Genomic DNA, 17,041 nt, shown 5'->3' on the forward strand with positions numbered 1-17,041 from the left:
TTTAAAAATGATACATTAATTTTTCAAATAAAAGTGGAAAGAAGCAGGAAACTGCCTATTATTGCATAAGCTGGACATGACTGCTTTGGGGCCCGGCCGGCCTGGCTCAGCGGGTGAGCAGTGACCTTTGAACCAGGAGGTCACGGTTCCATTCCCGGTCAGGGCACAGGCCCGGGTTGCAGGCTCCACCCCCAGTAGGGGGCCTGCAGGAGGCAGCCGATCCATGATTCTCATCATTGATGTTTCTCTCACCCTCTCCCTTTCTCTGAAGTTAATTTTAAAAAATACTTTTTAAATATTTTGATGTCTTTCCATCCTTGCTATCCTATCTAATAATAGACAGACATGGTAATTGACTATACCTTCGCTACGCCTCCCATTGGCTTATCAGCACGATATGCAAATTAACCGCCAACCAAGATGGCAGTTAATTTGCATACATAAGCTCCAAGTGGTGGAGCAAAGCCTGACAGCCCGGGGCCAGTGGAGCAGCAGGCCTGACATCCCCGGGGCTGGCTCCGGCCAGAACACGGCCAGAGCGAAGGCCTGGGCCCCGGGTGCCGGAGGCAAACCGGTGCCGGCAGCCAGGAAGGCCTAGTGCATGAATCTCTTTGTGCAACGGCCTCTCGTTAAAAATAAACCGCACCACCATCTGCGGGATGCAGTCACGTGACGTCTCTGCCGCGTTTCCAGACACACGCTGATGCCTCGACCACGTTCCTGTGGTCCCAGGGTCTGGCCCCAGCCGTCCACTCCGCCTCACCCCAGCCTACCAGCTCCAGGACACTGTGAGCCCTGCACCCACCCCGTCTCTCTTGCTCCCAATTCAGGGGTGGGACGGGCATTCGCTGTGTCCCGGTCACTGTGGCCGGGACACACCCCACCTCACCACTCACCGCGGTCAGGCTCCTCTTCTGGGCCTGCCCAGTCCAGTTCCAGCCCACAATCCAGCCAGGCCTGCTGATGGCGGACCCTCCCTCAACACCTGGTCTAGCTCCTCACCCCCCACGTGACGTCCCCGGCCCTGGCCATCCAGCCGCGCTCCTGGGTGTCCACACACGCTCCTTAAGGCCACAGCGTCTCGTCCTGGCTCCACACGTGGTCGTCATGGGGGGTGGGGGGGGGGTTAGGAAATCACGTCCGCCCTGCAGGTCAGCGACGCGGGCGGGCGGGTCCTGAGAACGTGCGCCCGGTTTCCCATGAAAATGGCACAGGTTAGTCAAGCAAGGTCTTCCTTTACTTCTGTTAAGATTCCAGAAAGTGTAGTGCAAACACTCAGTAGAAAAGTTGCGATTAAGAAACGTACATTCACATTTAACATGTCAGCCCATTCACTTGTTTTTTCAAATAAAAATAGGACAAAGTGTTCAACGACTTGTCTCAAGGTAACGATCTTGGAAAAGACTGGCCGCTACAGTGTGCAGTTGGCATAAAAATAGACCCGTGTTGATCATACAAATCTGCCGGGAGACGGCGACGTCCCCGTCCATGCCCACGTCCACGTGCTCCCAGCCCCGCCTCGGCGTCCTGTAGGGGACAGCCCGGCGGGGGACAGCCCTGCGGGGCACAGACGGGCACAGGCCTCCCCAGCCAGGCCCCGGAGGAAGGGCCCGCGGTGGGCGCGGCTTTCCCTCAGTGCGTGGGGTCTACGCTAAGAGGTTACATTCCGCATCTTCACGTGTGCGAGGTGGTGTGCGATCCGTGTGCTGGGCGGGCGTGTGCAGGGCCCTGGCTCAGGCTCCGGGCCCGCCCTGTTGGGACGCTGCGGCCAGCCGGCAGGTGGCCCGAGGCGGGCGGCCCCTTGCTGTGCATGCTGGGTGCTCCAAACGCAAACTAAACTCACACTCACGGGGCTTCACGCATGCAACCGCGTGCGAATGGCTTGGGTGTCACGGTTTCACGGGGACAAAGGCGGCACCGCTCCCCGCTGCAGGAGGGCGCAGGGAGCGAGGCGCCCGCTGGGGGAGGCCGCGGGGCGCCCTCGGGCTCCCGGACGGACGGGGACGGCCCCTGAGAAGTGTGCTTCGTGCTGGGGCTGCGTGGGGGTGCTGGTGGGAGGCGAGAGACAAGTTCCGGCTGCCGCAGGCCAAGTGCCCTGTGCGCCCCCCCGCAGGCGGCATGAAGCCCGAGGCTGGACAGGTCTCCGGGGGGCGGGGTTCTAGGTCACCCCTCGTTCAAACACCAACTCCCAGGAAGGGCCTGCTGTGGAGATGGAAGCACTGGATCTGAGCTGCCAGGCCGGGACTCGGGGTCGGGAGGCGGACGCCTGCCCTCGGGGTCCCCAGCTCCGCACCCCGTCATCGTCCCAGGAGTCTGTCCTCTGACCTTCTACACCCGCCAGCAGGTGACAAGGCCACTGGGTGGCTCTGACCAGGAGTTGGGAGCTGGGTGGAGTCCAGTTCACTGGAGAGGTGTGTGTGGTGTGGGGGCGCCTGGGGGCCCCGTTCTGTGTCTGTTGTCCGAGGGCCTGGCACTGTGCTGAGGGACAGTGTTCCCGGGGGGACGACAGGCTGTGCAGGGCCGCAGGGCAGGACGAGACCCGGCAGGGACCTCCCGCTGACCCGCTTATGTCCTGAGGGGTCAGTCGCTAAAGGAGATGGGCTCAGCCAAGAGGACACAGGTCCAGGTGAGATGACACCAGCGCAGCCCGGGGGACCCCAGTGTGGGAGGGAGGGACCCCAATGTGGGCGGTGAGCTTGCAGGGCCGTGAGGGGCTGTCTGGGTTGTGCCACTCAGTCCCTGACACTCAGAGGGAAAACCTCGTCCGGTTGGAGCCCCTGGGGCTCCCCCCCCACCCCCCATTCCTTGGGGGGCGGCGGTGACAGCAGGGCGTGCGGGAGGCTGTGGGGACCACGGATGCACAGTGCTCCTCTCGGGGATACAAATGTGGTGAGTGTGGCCGGCGGGACCGAGCAAGCCCAGAGCCCACGCAGCCGGAGGGCAGCCCAGAGGCCCCTCTCGCCGCCCGGTGCCAGAAGCCGCCACCGAGGGGCCGCCCAAGTGGGGTGTGCAGGAGGCGGGGGGCTGTGTGTTGGCCCCACAGGCCCGCAATCCGGGCGAACCCAGCGGGGCCTGAGCCGGTCGGCAGTGGACGCAGGGCCCCAGGCATCTCCGTGTTGGTTAGTTATTGCTTCGGGGCCTGGGGCCTGGAGGCTGGTGGACACGCAGGGCCGTGCGGGGTCCGGGGGGCAGAGGGGGCGCCGGGCCGGGGTCTGTGGGAGCGTCCGGAAGTTCGGGCTGCGTGCTGCCCCACTGAGGTCGGCAGGGCATGCGAGGGCCATGCAGGGGTCACGGGGTCACGGGGTCATGTGGGACACGGGGGTCATGCCACAGGGCGGAGGGTCGCCAGGCAGGGGGTGACGGCGGCCCGGCACCCGGCGCCCTGTGGGGAGCTGAGCATCCCCCGAAGGCCCAGCCTCTGTGCGTGAACACTGTCCACGGTTAGACACGTAAGGCAACGCACACAACGTGAGCACAACGGACGAGGGCCGTCCCCCGCTGGGCCTGGCCGCGGAGGTGCGCTCAGAGCGTTTCCGGCTTTGCACGTGGTTCCGTGGACCAGGTGCCCCCTGCCAGGTGACGGGTGGGTCTCACGGGGCACCTGGTGTGTGTCCAGCTGGGCTGCCACCTGGACCAACCCGCCCCCACTCACTGGGGCAGGTGCCGAACTCAGCCCCTGTGGCTGTGGGGTGACGACCGCTTCGTGGAGGTGGCAGCTGGGGTGCCCTCACCTCCCTGGGCTACAGCCGTCCATCCCGGGATGGCCCTGCACCCTCCTCCGCCTCTGAGGGGACACGAGGCCACGCGAGCCCCAGGGAGCGTATGTACCCCATGACCCTCTGCAAAGCGCCCATGTGTGCGGCAGCCTGTCCACGCGGGGCCACCACCTGCCCCCACCTGCTCTGGCCGACACAGCGGGACCCCAGGAGGGAGGCCCACCACGCGCTCTGCGGAGCCCGCATCCCCGCGCCCACCTGCCGTCACCGTCCCGCCTTCTGCAGCAGAGCCCCCTGGATCCAGGATCGTAAACTCCGAAACACGTGTCTGGGGCTGGTTCTGCCGGGGAAACGCCTTCTGTCCGGGAAGCTGCTCACGGCTGTGGGCGTCGCGGGTCTTCACGGGTCTTCACAGCCTGGCGCGCCGTCCGCCGCCACTCGGAAAGTCGGACCCACCGACCCGCGGCCCAGAGAGCGAGGGCGCCCGGCTTCGGGCGGCAGGCCCGCACAGAGGGAGGCGTGTCCCACGCAGAGACGCGGCTGCAGGCCCGGGCTCCGGCTCACGGACGGCGACTCTTGAAGGCCAGCGGCCGCCCCCTCCGCTGTCGGTCGTGGGCCCTGGCCCCTCAGTTCTCCTCAAACCGTCCATCCAAGGCCCCGCGGCTCTGGGCCTGGCCCCGCCCGCCCTCGGGCCACCCCGGCTCCTGCCGGCCGGCTCGTGACCACTCGGCGACCTGGCGGGTCCCGAAGGTCTGACCGCTCACCCTGCCGGCCGACCGGCCCAGGTCACAGCCGCCAGGCGGCCTCAGTCCGTGCGGGCGGGGTCCACCCCCAGTCACTGCCCAGCTGCTTTGGGTCCGGCCTGGACGGCGCCCCTTCCCAGCCCAGCCGACGACCCAGCCCTGCTCTGCCGGCCGGGCTGCTCCTGCCCGAGTGACCGAGTGCCCGAGGCCCTGAGCCCTCTGCCCGGCGCCCCAGCTAAGCCTCCTTCCCGGCCGCGCCCGGGGGCGGGTGTGGGCCTGGGGGCCGGGGGCCGAGCCCCAAGCCCTGCGGCGCCCCCAGCCCGGCTCCCACGGGGAGGCCGGCCATGGAGGCCGGGGGGCGGCCCGCGGCCAGGCTGGTCTGGTGGCCGGCTCTCCTGTAGGGACACAGTTTCCGCTCCGAGTTCGGGGGCCTGGCTTGCGAGTTTCCGTCGGTCCTGCCTTCCAGGAAGTAGGTGAGCATCTCGCCCTTGCCCTTGACGCTGACCTTGCCCCGGCACAGGAAGTGGTAGCCGCCCGGCCGCAGCAGCCTCTGCACCTCCTCCGTCACCTGCAGGGAGGGGTGTGACCTCAGGCGGCTCCAGGCCTCTGCTCCCCCGACGGCCACGCTGGCCCCTCCCGGGGAGGACGGAGGGAGAGCAGGCGCTGGAGGGGCCCACGTGGACCGGGCACCAGGGGCGGAGCCTGGGACAGAGCACGACGGGCTCTCGGCCCAGTGACCGGGACGTCTCTGGGTCGGGGACCGGCAGGAACCAGCTCAGTGGGAGGGGGGAGGGCAGAGCCCAGCGGGAGCCACACCAGGCTGCCCCGTCGCCCGTCGCCTCAGAACCCTCAGTGCCCGAGGGCAAGTCCACATCCAGGGACCCCTGGTGCAGGTGTGGGGTCACCGGTGCAGAGGGAGCTGGGCCGCCCCCCAAGGAAACAGGACATGACTCGAGTGCCCTGAACCTCAGGCTCCCAGCCGGCATTTCAGCCAAAAGAACTCCCGTCACAAAATTAGAAAAATGGTAAAAAAAACAAGGAAGCTCTTTATCATAAAGTTCCGTAAACCGCAGAAGACGGGATTGTCTGCTGTCTCCTTCCTCACACCGGAGGGTTCCCCCCTCCCCCCACCCCCCGCCCCCGCCCCGGGGTGCCCCCCACGACCCCGACCCCCTTCCCCCGCCCCCCCCCCCCCGGCATCTGCCGTCCACCCAGAGCCAGGCTCCTGCGTCCCTAGGCACGTGGGTCCCGCCAGCCCAGCCCGCACGCCAACCCCTCGCTGGACAGTAAGTGCCTCTCTCTCCATAGGGCCCTGTCTGCCCACCATGTCCTGTTGTGGCTCCTGAGACACACAGCAACACGGCCGGCCCGCGTGCTGGGAGCTGGGCCCCGGGCGGCCGGCCCGCGTGCTGGGAGCTGGGCCCCGGGCGGCCAGCCCGCGTGAGGACAGGAGGACCAGCACCCCCACCACCTACAGGAAGGTGACACCCTTATTCCTGAAATTCCCGGGGCCCCTGGTCAGGGAGCCCTGGCTGCTGGCCGGCCCTGCTCCTGGCCTCCTGGCCTCCTGGCCGGCAGCTCGGGGCCGGGGCCGGGACTGACCTGGATCCTGCCCGGGACGCCCGTGCTGTCCATCCGACTGGCCACGTTGACGGTGTTCCCCCAGATGTCGTACTGCGGGCGGCGCGCCCCGATCACGCCGGCCACCACCGGCCCCACGTTGATGCCTGGAAGGCACAGCCATGGGGCTCGGGGGACGCTTCCCGGGACGGCGCCCCCTTCTGGATGGCAGGTTCCCAGGTCTCCTGGCCCAGCGCCCCTTCCTAAAGCGGGGCCCACGCCTCACGGGTGCACCCCTTCGGGGTCCTGCCACGGGGGGCTGTGGGACCCTCTGCCCCCCGGGCTCCCTTCCCAGAAAGAACGGGGCGCCTGGCCGGTGTGGCCCAGTGGATGGAGCCTCGGCCGGCGGACTGAAGGGTCCTGAGCTGGATTCCGGTCAAGGGCACACCCCCAGGGTGCGGGCTCGATCCCTAGTGGGGGGCGCGCAGGAGGCAGCTGATCAACGATGCTCTCTTATCATTGAGGTTTCTCTCTCCCTTTCCCTTCCTCCCTGGAATCAATAAATATATATATTTTAGAAGAACGGGGCTCCTGGACGAGACCCCGCGGCTGTTCACAGCCTCAGGACGCCCTCATGGGGGGTGGGGGCCCCTTCGCTCGAGGCCTGGGGCCCGGCCGCCCGGGGAGCCCTGCCGCCAGCGCTGGGGCCGGGGCGGGCCGGTGCCACCTACCCACGCGGAGCACGAAGTCGTTGTAGGACTGGTAGTTGATTTCGTCCAGCACGTGGAACATCTCGAGGGCGAAGTCGGCCAGCGCGCCCAGGTGGGCGGAGACGCACCTCTTAGCCTGCACGTGGCGGACACGGGCGTCACGTTCGGGGGAAACAAGGCCGGAGGGGGAGGGGCACCCGCAGGCCAGCTGCCGGGGGCGGGGACCAGCCTGTAGCCCCAGTGGGATCGGGGACCCACATCCACCAGGCAGCCCTCCGCAAGGGGCCGTTCTGTGGCCCGGGAGTGGCTCATCTTCTTCAGGGATTTTCGGCACCGGCAGCCCCTGGGGGTGCTCAGCACCCCACCGCACAGGTAGGGGCCTGAGACGGAGGCGCCGAGGTCAGGCCGGGGGTCTGCGGGCGCTGACCGCCAACCGTAACAGGCGTCCGCCTGGCGCGTCCCCCGCCTTCCTCGGGGGTGGGTCTCCGTGAGTGGCGCCCTCATCGCTACCCAATGACTTTCTCTCTGTCTGGTGGCTTTTGACGTCTGCTTGTCTGAAACTGAGGCAGCTGCTTGCATTTTTTTATTCCCGCCACCACGGTGTACCTTTCCACCTCCTTCCATTTTTAATGTATCTCCCTGTGCCTGGATACTTGTTTAAAGTGTGTTTCTTGTGGAAACCTAGTGTGTCTCTTTTATAAGCCACTCTGTCCGTCCGTCCGTCTTCTACTTGGTGTGTTTACCGTTCCCATTAGAGGGATCGGCCCACGGACACAAGGGTCCTGGGTTCGATTCTGGTCCAGGGCACGCCCCTCGGGTGCAGGCTCCATCCCTGGCCCTGGTCGGGGCGTGCGGATCGGGAGGCAACCAGTCGGTGTTTCTCTCACACCCACGTTCTCCTCCTGTGTCTCCCTCTGCCTCCCACACCCGCTAACTCGATGGGAAATGCCCTCGGGGGGACTAACAATAACGTAAACAAACGTGGGGTTACTGGTGCAGGTGGACCAGCGTCTGCCAGATCACGTCTGCTTCCCACTCGCTGCATTCTGTCCTTCTTCTTCCTCTTTCCTGCCTTTTGGGGAGAAGGAGGGGGAGGGGGACAACCTGTGGACCTGACTCTCAGCTCTGCCCTGGGCCGGGGACGCTGGGGACGGGCCTCTGGGCGGACTCCCCGCAGGAGGCCGTGTCTGGAGAGAGCCGGTCGCTGACCCTGATCCTGGGCGGAGGGCAGACGAGGCCCACGGGGGGAGGAGCCGAGGGCCCAGGGCAGCGGGGCGGGGCTCCCCGACCACCCACCTTGGCCCCGGCCGTGGGCGCCAGCCCCCCCGCGGCCATGTAGGTGCTGCCGATGGTCTTGATCTTCTCCAGGTCCTGGTAGAAGTCCTTGTCCAGGAGCTTGTGGGAAACACAGAACTCACACGTCACCTTACACGGCAGACAAGCCGCCGCTGCCGCTGGGCGCTGAGCGCGAGCACGTCGGGAGCACCAAGGTTGGCCGAGCTGAGAGCCGCCCGAGGGCCACAGAGGCCTTAGGAGAGGAGCCGGGGCGGAGAATGTGCCTCAGCTCACAGCCTCCGGGCGGGCGGGGCCACGGGAGGGACCAGGATGCTGGCCGGAGGCAGCCGCTGCCCCACCTGCAGGTGCGGCCCAGCCCGCGCCCGGCGCTGACCAGATGGGCGGACGCAGCACCGGCCTCACCGCCCCCTGCCCGCCGGCGGCCTCCCCCCCCCCCCCCCCCGTCCCATCTGGACCCACAGAGACAGACCCTGTGCCTCCACCCGGTCCCTTGAGAGACACCCACCGGGAGGACACTCCTCTTGCCCGCCTGGCCCGGCCGCGGGCGCCCTCACCTCGTCGAAGTCGGCGATGATCTCGTTGAGCAGCCGCAGGCACTCCACCCCCATGTTGTTGCCGTCCAGCTCGATGTAGAAGTCGTTGAAGTTGGGGATGGACGCGAACATGACGCCCACCTGGGCGTACGACTGGTAGTACAGGTCCTGCGGGTCGGAGGTTGGGTCAGCGGGGGGCCGGGGCCCTGCTGTGGAAGGGGCTTGAGGGGGCCGGGTCCCCCCACTGGTCAGCTCACAGCCAGTGCAGAGCCTGCTGGCTCCTGGGGGGGACGGGGCAGCAGGACGGCAGGAGCCGGGGAGCCCTGCAGCCGAGCGGCCAGGCTGACCTGGGGCTTGTGCGGATGACGACTGGCCAGCCCTTCGCGCTGGGCTCGGCCTCTGTCAGCCCAGCGTGCGGCTCCCACGGCCACAGGAAGTCGTGACCGGCCCACGGCGCTCACACCGGCCACGGAGGCCCCGTCCCTCCTCACGGGACACGGGCACCGTGCTCTCTCCCAGAACCAAAGGGGGGCACTTCCGGGCGCCTCGTCCCCCCCAGGAGCCTCCTGATGGCCACACCCTCCCTGCCCTTGGGGCCGGCAGAGGGGACCCCGACCTCGGAGAGACTGTGAGAGGACAGGGAGTGGGGCGGGCGCTGGGTGGGACCTCGGCTGGGCCCGGCCCCCCACCAGCGGCCCCTCGGCCTCGGGGTTCAGGGCTCGGGGCTCAGGGCGGCGGCTCACCATGTTGCGGGGGTTGGAGAGCAGGAAGTGCTGCGCCACGTGCGCCGGCAGCAGGTTGAAGAGGATCCTCCTGTTGTCCAGCTTCACCCGCTCCATGTCGTCCCGCTCCTCCTCCGCCTGCGGGGTCAGGCCTCAGCGCCCAGCGCCGCGCCCACCTCCTCCCGCCGGCCCCCCGCCCCCCGGCCCTGGCGTCAGACCTGCTGTGTCCCCCACAGGAGCTCCCAGCCCCCCTGCAGCCTCCCCTTTCGAGGTTCCCTCTGCCCGGAACTGAACCCCTCAGCCTGTCTGTGCTGAGCCCCCTCTCCCCACGGCGGCGGCCCCCACGGTCCCATCCACGCGAACGCCACCCGCCTCGCCCTTAATGAGACCCGTGAGCCGCCTGCGCTGCCCCTTCACTGAGGCCCTGAGCACGCTGTCCCGTCACCCGGGCGCCCCGAGCGCCAAGGCCCCCCGGGCCCGCCCCCGGGCAGCGGGGCTGGACCCACGGCTTCTGGTGAGCCGCCCGGACCTGCCGAACCGTCAGGACAGAGTGTGGAGGCTCCGCCCGTTTCCGGCAGCGGTGGGCCCGGCGTCCGCAGAGCCCCGTCCACAGCACAAGCCCCTCAGGCCACACGGACCCCGGCCTGCGGTGCCGCCGCCTCGCGCGCGCTCAAACCCGCTTCCTCGGGAATCCCGCCGCCTCCACGCGGGCCGCGGAGACGGCAGAGGCTGTGGGACCAGACGGCGGACCCAGCGCCCACACAGCTGAGGGACCAGAGAGGTCCGACGGGGGCTGCCGAGCCCCAGCGGGTGGCCCTGAGCTCCGGGGCCCACCCTCGGCCACGGGAGGGCTCCAGGCGCCACTGGCCACGCAACGGCAGCCAGTGGTGGGCCCCGCCCATGGGCGCGGGTGCCGCCGGATCCGTGGGTCCCTCGCCCGGCTTCCCGCCTGGCAGAGCCCCACGCGAGAGCAGCTCAGCTCGCGGCACCTCCCGTGTGCGTCCTCGGGCACCGCGCTCCTGAACGTGGTCACGCCACACACGGCGCCTCGGTGGCCGGGGCCTGGCCTCAGGAGCCTTGGCTGGTGGCACCTGCCAGGCGCCGGCTCCAGCCTCCTCTCCGTCCACGGGGAGTGAAATGCCCGTTTTCAAAGGCCGGTCCTGCGTGTCGAAGGGTCGGAGGGCACGTGCTGCCCCATGAGCCGGAGCGTCCCCTCCGTGGCGGCGTCAGAGCCGTCCAGCTGGTTTGTGGCCACGGTTCACGGAGCGATTCTGCAGCTGAAAGCGAGACGCGGCGATTCCCACGGGTGGCACCGGGCACCGCGAGGCCGGGGTGAGGGGCCGGGGGCCCCCGCTCCTGCCGGGGGTTTTCTGGGAAAACAGCCGGGCGAGGTCCCAGGAGCCGTGCGTCGTCAGCAGTTGCCAACAGGGGCCTCCTCCCGCTCCTCAAAGCAGGTGGACAGGCCGCAGGCGAGGAGAGGAGCCCGGCAGCCATGAGACCCAGCTCAGCCGAGGGCCCTGGCCCGGGGGGGCCTCCACGCGGAGAGAGCCAGGCGGGGAGCCCTCCTGAGACGGCACGGCCGACCCCGTCCGCACGTGCGCACTGACACACGGAAGGTGCTGGAAGGAGGGGTGGAGAGGAAGGTCTTTAAATGACACGTCGTGTATTTCTTGATGGCACAGAGGCTTGCTCTCCGAACACAACCCTCAACACTGACGACATTTCAGTGAAAACGCTGCGGCCGGAGGGGCTCTCACTTGCTTTCAATCTCGCTTCCGCGCCTTCTGAGGAGCCGCTTTGGTTCCGAGTTCCGGTTGTTTCTACCCGTTTACAGCTCATCGGATTTCCGAGCGATCGGACCTGCTGTCATCCCCCCTCGTCTCGCTTTAATGCGGCCGCAGGTGCAGACGTTGCTGCCGACGTGGTGAGTGTCCATCTTCGTAGCCGAGGAGCAGAAGCCGCCCACTCGCCCCCCGGCCCCCACCGTTCCTCAGCCGGGTTCCGGCGCCACGCAGTCCACGCCATCCGGAAACTGCACGGGAAATTCTACAGACGCAGTTCACCCGTTTAAATCGGGCCCCGTGAGCCCGGCCGACGTGGCTCAGTGGCCGAACGTCAACCTGTGAACCAGGAGGTCAGGGTTCGATTCCGGTCAGGGCACAGGCCCGGGTGGCGGGCTCCATCCCGTGGGGGCGTGCAGGAGGCAGCCGATCCATGATTCTCCCTCATCATGGATGTTTCTCCCTCTCCCTCCCTCTCCCTATAAAATCGATTTTGAAAGTCGTGCGCTGTTCCGAGGAGCGCGACGGAGTCTCTCGCTGTCCCCTCTGTCCACTCGGGCTGGGACGCGCCCGTCTGCCCGGCGTCTCCAGGCTGTGGGCGCTCCCACCTGCTGTGACTCACAGTCGTCCCGGCATCAGGTCCACTGTCAGGCAGCGCAGGCCTGTGTCCCGCCACCTGGTCCTCCTCCTCGGCGCTCCAGGGCGGCCACGCGGGCGCTCGGAGGGGCTCTGAGGAGGGGAAACTCCTCGCGAGAAGGTGAGCTGCGGCCGTGGTGACGTCCCCGCTGCTCGGCCGCGTTGCTGATGTGAGGCGGCAGCTCGAGAAGGTACCGCCCAACCCCAGGTGTGGCCAGAGGGGCCTCGGCACAAGCCCAGGTAGAGCCGTCGGCCGTTTTATTTTCTTGGGAACCATCGCTGCCCCAGGATTCTCTACTGAGTCCGAGAGGAAGCCGCCGAGCGGGAGCGTTCCCTCGGGAGGGAAGAGGCTGGGCAGAGGCTGGAGGCTCTGACGGCTGCACAACAGTAACCGTCCAAGGACAACACTCCGTCCGGCAGCGTCCTCGCTCCGCTGGGTCACGGGCGGTGCGGGCGCTTCTCCACGTGTCCCTGCAGCACGGCGCCCCCGGGTCTGCGCACGGAACCCCTGGGGGCTCGCCTCTCGGGGGCGAGGGCCTCACCAGTGGGGGACCCAAGACGGGTGTTTACTGGCAGTGAAAGGGGCACCAACCCCAGGAAAAGCCCTTGCCAGCCCAGGCGACAGACAGCACCTGCCTGGGGGTCCCCCTGGGGGTCGCCAGCTGGAGATCCCTCGCCAGGGCCCCGGTCCCGCTCCGCAGGCCTGGGCACAAGCCGGAGCCCGGGTGGGGCCCACATGCCCGGCGGGCGAGTCGCCCTCCCTCACCCCATCGGCTCTTCCCGCTCTGGGCAGCTCTTCAGCTCAAGGACCCAGAGGGGCTGGGGGCGGAGCGACGCGTCTCGGGGGCCAGCAGCTGGGCCCATGGAGAGCGGACCACGCGGGCAGCACGCCCACCGAGGCCGCTCCCTCACCTGCGGGCTTTCCACTGCTGCGGCCAGGTCTGCGCAGGGCCAGGTGTGTGCTGGCACCTGCTCCCACCCCAGGACCCACCAACAGGCCCCCTGGCCACCCATTTCCTGTTGGCACAGCCAGCGGGAGCCAGTGGGAGCAGGGGGAGCCGGTGTGGTCCCTCCCAGCACGGTCACCGGGGCTGCCGGTCCTGTGGCCGAGGCTGTGAATTCCGTCGGTGGCCGCCCTGTCCCGGGTTCTGGGATCTGGCCCGGCTCCCCGTCGGCAGTGGGAACGGGCATCCCTGCCCCGCGGGCCCCGCCTGCCTAGAGCCCGGCTTCCCGGTGTGGCGTGAGCTCAGGGCTGGACCAAGGCCTTACAGTCCGCGGCCTCCCCACAGGCCTGGCTCAGGGTCAGGCCTCACACGGTGGGTTTGCTGAGAACAGCCAGAACTCAGCGTGCAGGTTGGAGAACAAACGGATGGGCAAACCCTCAGGGGCAGAAAGGAGACCAGTGGTGGCTGGAATGCCTAAGGGGACGGGGAGCTCACTACTCACCAGCCACTAAACTCTGACCCCAGGGCTTGTGGAGCCGTCCCCCTAGCCCTGCTGTGCTGCCTCCCCTCGGGCTCGGGCCCCGGCCCCACACCCCACACTGGACTGTGTCCACCCTCACGGCCAGCCAGCATCCAGCCAGGACTGCCCACCTGACGCCCGCTCCCAAGGGGCTCCTCCGCCCCCCCCCCACCCCCGGGGAGCAGGAAGGGCCCATCTTGCCTGCGAGGCCCAGAGGTAGTCCAGCCGCAGCTTGACGTCCACCTGCCGGGCGTGCAGGGCCAGCGTGCAGGAGAACAGCAGGACGGCCAGGACGGGCTCGAAGCTGCGCCCGGACGTGGTGCCCCTGGGTCCGAGGAGGAGGAAACCCCGTCAGTGCCAGACTTTGGCATCGAACACGAGCCGTGTCCACAGAGCGCCCCTCAGACTCAACGCCCACAGGCACCCCCAGGCTGAGCACGTATCCCCGGAGCTGACCCGGGCTGACCCGCGGGTCCCCGGGACCAAGGCCTTCCCAGACCTGGGGGGAAGGGGGGACGAGTGGAGAAGCACTGACCAGCAAGCAGCACCCGCGGCCGTGAGGGCGGACCTCGCGCCGCCCGCCTGTCCCGCGCGAGAAGCACACCTACCCCAGGGCCCTGGCGTAGCCGCTGAGCTCCAGGACCAGGATGTAGGACGTGCTGAGCACGCACAGCAGGACCACTTTGGGCAAGGAGGAGACCCGCAGGAAGAGGGCGAGCGGGAGGGTGCCCACCAGGCCGCAGAGCAGGGCCTGGGGCGCGGACTCGCAGGGCGGGGCGGGCAGCATGGCGTCCAGGCCGCCGGGCGGCAGCACCACCAGGGACCCGTTGGGGCTGGAGCTCCAGGCCCAGGGCAGGCAGCCCACCTGGAGGGGCACGGAGGGCACGAAGGGGGGGGCTCACTCCCCACACGGAGCTGCCCCTCAGCCCCAGCTCCGCCCCCTCCACGGCTCCCTCCCCTCTCCCTCCCCTCCCGTCCGGCCCCCGGGTCTCCCCACAGGCCCTCCCCGCCCTGCGCCCGCCCCTCACCACACAGCCTTGGGCCACCGCGTAGATCAGCACGACGATGAAGGTGCACAGGGCGGTGCGGATCCGGATGGTCAGGCAGCCCGGGAGGCACTGCACGAGGGGCCGTGGTCACCGGCGTCTCCCGCTCCAGGGGGCTCGTCCGGGAGCACCTCCCCACGTGGACAGGGCCGTGGCCTCTGCAGGGGCCTCCGTGGCCATGTCGCCGGCTGGGCCCCGCCCACTCCTCACACCGCGCGCGCGCGCGCACACACACACACACACACAAACACACGCACACCTCTTGTGTTTCCTTATATTTAATCTCCCGGGGGAAGGATTTGCCGGAAAACCTGGTGTCTTTCCGTTAAAAAGGGCAGCTCCCTCCCCGCACTGTGACTGGCACTGAGCCAGAGAACAGCCTGGCCTCACATTTCCATACGTTCCGTCCTGGCTCATCGACGGTGAGAATTTCCGTTTACGGGGCTTTGTGCTTAAGTAATTCTCACCGTTTTCTTCAGGCAGGTTCTGTGTAATTTTTACTACGTTAAACATTTTACCTTAAATCTATTCTCATTCACTTTTCAATATTCAACTATTTCATGGATAAAAGTCAGTTTTTTAAAAAGTCAGAGTTCTAACCTGTCCAGGTACACACACACACACACCTGGACCAGGTGAGGCACGGGGACAGGACACGTGCACACACACACCTGGACCAGGTGAGGCACGGGGACAGGACACGTGCACACACACACCTGGACCAGGTGAGGCACGGGGACAGGACACGTGCACACACACACCTGGACCAGGTGAGGCACGGGGACAGGACACGTGCACACACACACCTGGACCAGGTGAGGCACGGGGACAGGACACGTGCACACACACACCTGGACCAGGTGAGGCACGGGGACAGGACACGTGCACACACACACCTGGACCAGGTGAGGCACGGGGACAGGACACGTGCACACACACACCTGGACCAGGTGAGGCACGGGGACAGGACACGTGCACACACACACCTGGACCAGGTGAGGCACGGGGACAGGACACGTGCACACACACACCTGGACCAGTTGAGGCACGGGGACAGGACACGTGCACACACACACCTGGACCAGGTGAGGCACAGGTGCAGGACACATACCTGGACCCGGGTGATATGCAGGTACAGGACACAGGCCACCAGGAAGCAGATGCAAAACACCAGCAGGAGCAGGACGGCCACGCTCCTAGGACAGAGGCGCCTGGTCACTCGGGCTGGGCCAGCGGGTGCCCCAGAGGTGCCTGGGCGTCGGCCCCTCCAGCCCCCGCCCCCTGCCCCTGGAAGCAGCAGCATCTCTGGCTCCCGTCCAGGGCAGGGCCCTAGGACCCCCCACCTCTCCCCCAGAGCCTCCCAGCCCTGAGTGCGCAGAGGAAGGGGGAGGGGCGCTGTGCGGACTGGGCTGCTGGGCTCCGTCTGGGGCCCGCCTGAGCCCCAGGTGGGGCCTCCGGGTGCACCCAGCGGGTGCTCCCTGGAAACTCAGAGGGCTCCACGCGGACGTTCCACTAGGAGACGCTGTGTGTGAGGGAAACGGGGAGGTTTCCTGGGTCGTCCTCGCTGGGTCACGTGACACAGGTTATTAAAACCCTTCCCAGGGGCCACTGTCCCTTCAGTGTTTCTGGTTTCTCCTCCGAAGCTGAGGCAATGGCGGGGGCGGGACTGAGACCACTGGCGTCCCCGTTACAAACGCAGCGTCAGCCCCGAGTGTGAGCAGCCGCCCGGCCGTGCAGCGTCAGCCCCCGAGTGTGAGCAGCCCCCCGGCCGTGCAGCATCGACCCCGAGTGTGAGCAGCCCCCCGGCCGTGCAGCGTCGACCCCTGAGTGTGAGCAGCCCCCCCGGCCGTGGAGCGTCAGCCCCCGAGTGTGAGCAGCCGCCCGGCCATGCAGCGTCGGCCCCCGAGTGTGAGCAGCCGCCCGGCCGTGCAGCGTCAGCCCCGAGTGTGAGCAGCCGCCCGGCCGTGCAGCGTCGACCCCCGAGTGTGAGCAGCCGCCCGGCCGTGCAGCGTCAGCCCCCGAGTGTGAGCAGCCCCCCGGCCGTGCAGCATCGACCTCGAGTGTGAGCAGCCGCCCAGCCGTGCAGCATCGACCCCAAGTGTGAGCAGCCCCCCGGCCGTGCAGCGTCGACCCCTGAGTGTGAGCAGCCCCCCCGGCCGTGGAGCGTCAGCCCCCGAGTGTGAGCAGCCGCCCGGCCATGCAGCGTCGGCCCCCGAGTGTGAGCAGCCGCCCGGCCGTGCAGCATCGACCCCTGAGCGGGAGCAGCCGCCCGGCCGTGCAGCGTCGACCCCCGAGTGTGAGCAGCCGCCCGGCCGTGCAGCGTCGACCCCCGAGTGTGAGCAGCCGCCCGGCCGTGCAGCGTCGGCCCCGAGTGTGAGCAGCCGCCCGGCCGTGCAGCGTCGGCCCCGAGCGTGAGCAGCCCCCCGGCCGTGCAGCGTCGGCCCCCGAGTGTGAGCAGCCGCCCGGCCGTGCAGCGTCGACCCCCGAGTGTGAGCAGCCCCCCCGGCCGTGCAGCGTCGGCCCCGAGCGTGAGCAGCCCCCCGGCCGTGCAGCGTCGACCCCCGAGTGTGAGCAGCCCCCCGGCCGTGGAGCGTCGGCCCTGAGTGTGAGCAGCCGCCCAGCCGTGCAGCGTCGACCCCCGAGTGTGAGCAGCCCCCCGGCCGTGCAGCGTCGGCCCCGGAGCGTGAGCAGCCCCCCGGCCGTGCAGCGTCGGCCCCGAGCGTGAGCAGCCCCCCGGCCGTGCAGCGTCGGCCCCGAGCGTGAGCAGCCCCCCGGCCGTGGAGCGTCGGCCCCGAGCGTGAGCAGCTGCCCGGCCGTGGAGCGTCGGCCCTGAG

General features: G+C 68.3%; 1 protein-coding gene across 1 annotated transcript in view; it reads right to left on the reverse strand.

Moving 5' to 3' along the window:
• Positions 1-1,219: 1,219 nt before the first annotated feature.
• The window catches only part of ADCY1 (adenylate cyclase 1), a gene marked incomplete at its 5' end in the record, with an annotated part of 36,376 nt that continues 20,554 nt past the window's right edge, over positions 1,220-17,041 (reverse strand). Inside the window, 10 exons of the mRNA XM_081101898.1 lie at positions 1,220-5,027; positions 6,062-6,186; positions 6,751-6,865; positions 8,026-8,124; positions 8,580-8,726; positions 9,302-9,418; positions 13,363-13,486; positions 13,770-14,026; positions 14,190-14,279; positions 15,319-15,403. Coding sequence (XP_080958024.1) covers positions 4,695-5,027; positions 6,062-6,186; positions 6,751-6,865; positions 8,026-8,124; positions 8,580-8,726; positions 9,302-9,418; positions 13,363-13,486; positions 13,770-14,026; positions 14,190-14,279; positions 15,319-15,403 — 1,492 coding nt within the window. The 3' untranslated portion in view covers positions 1,220-4,694. The remainder of the gene's footprint in view (positions 5,028-6,061; positions 6,187-6,750; positions 6,866-8,025; positions 8,125-8,579; positions 8,727-9,301; positions 9,419-13,362; positions 13,487-13,769; positions 14,027-14,189; positions 14,280-15,318; positions 15,404-17,041) is intronic.

The sequence above is a fragment of the Myotis nattereri genome, assembly GCF_964212035.1.
Source record: "Myotis nattereri genome assembly, chromosome: 11".
NCBI classification, from domain to species: Eukaryota; Metazoa; Chordata; class Mammalia; order Chiroptera; family Vespertilionidae; genus Myotis; species Myotis nattereri.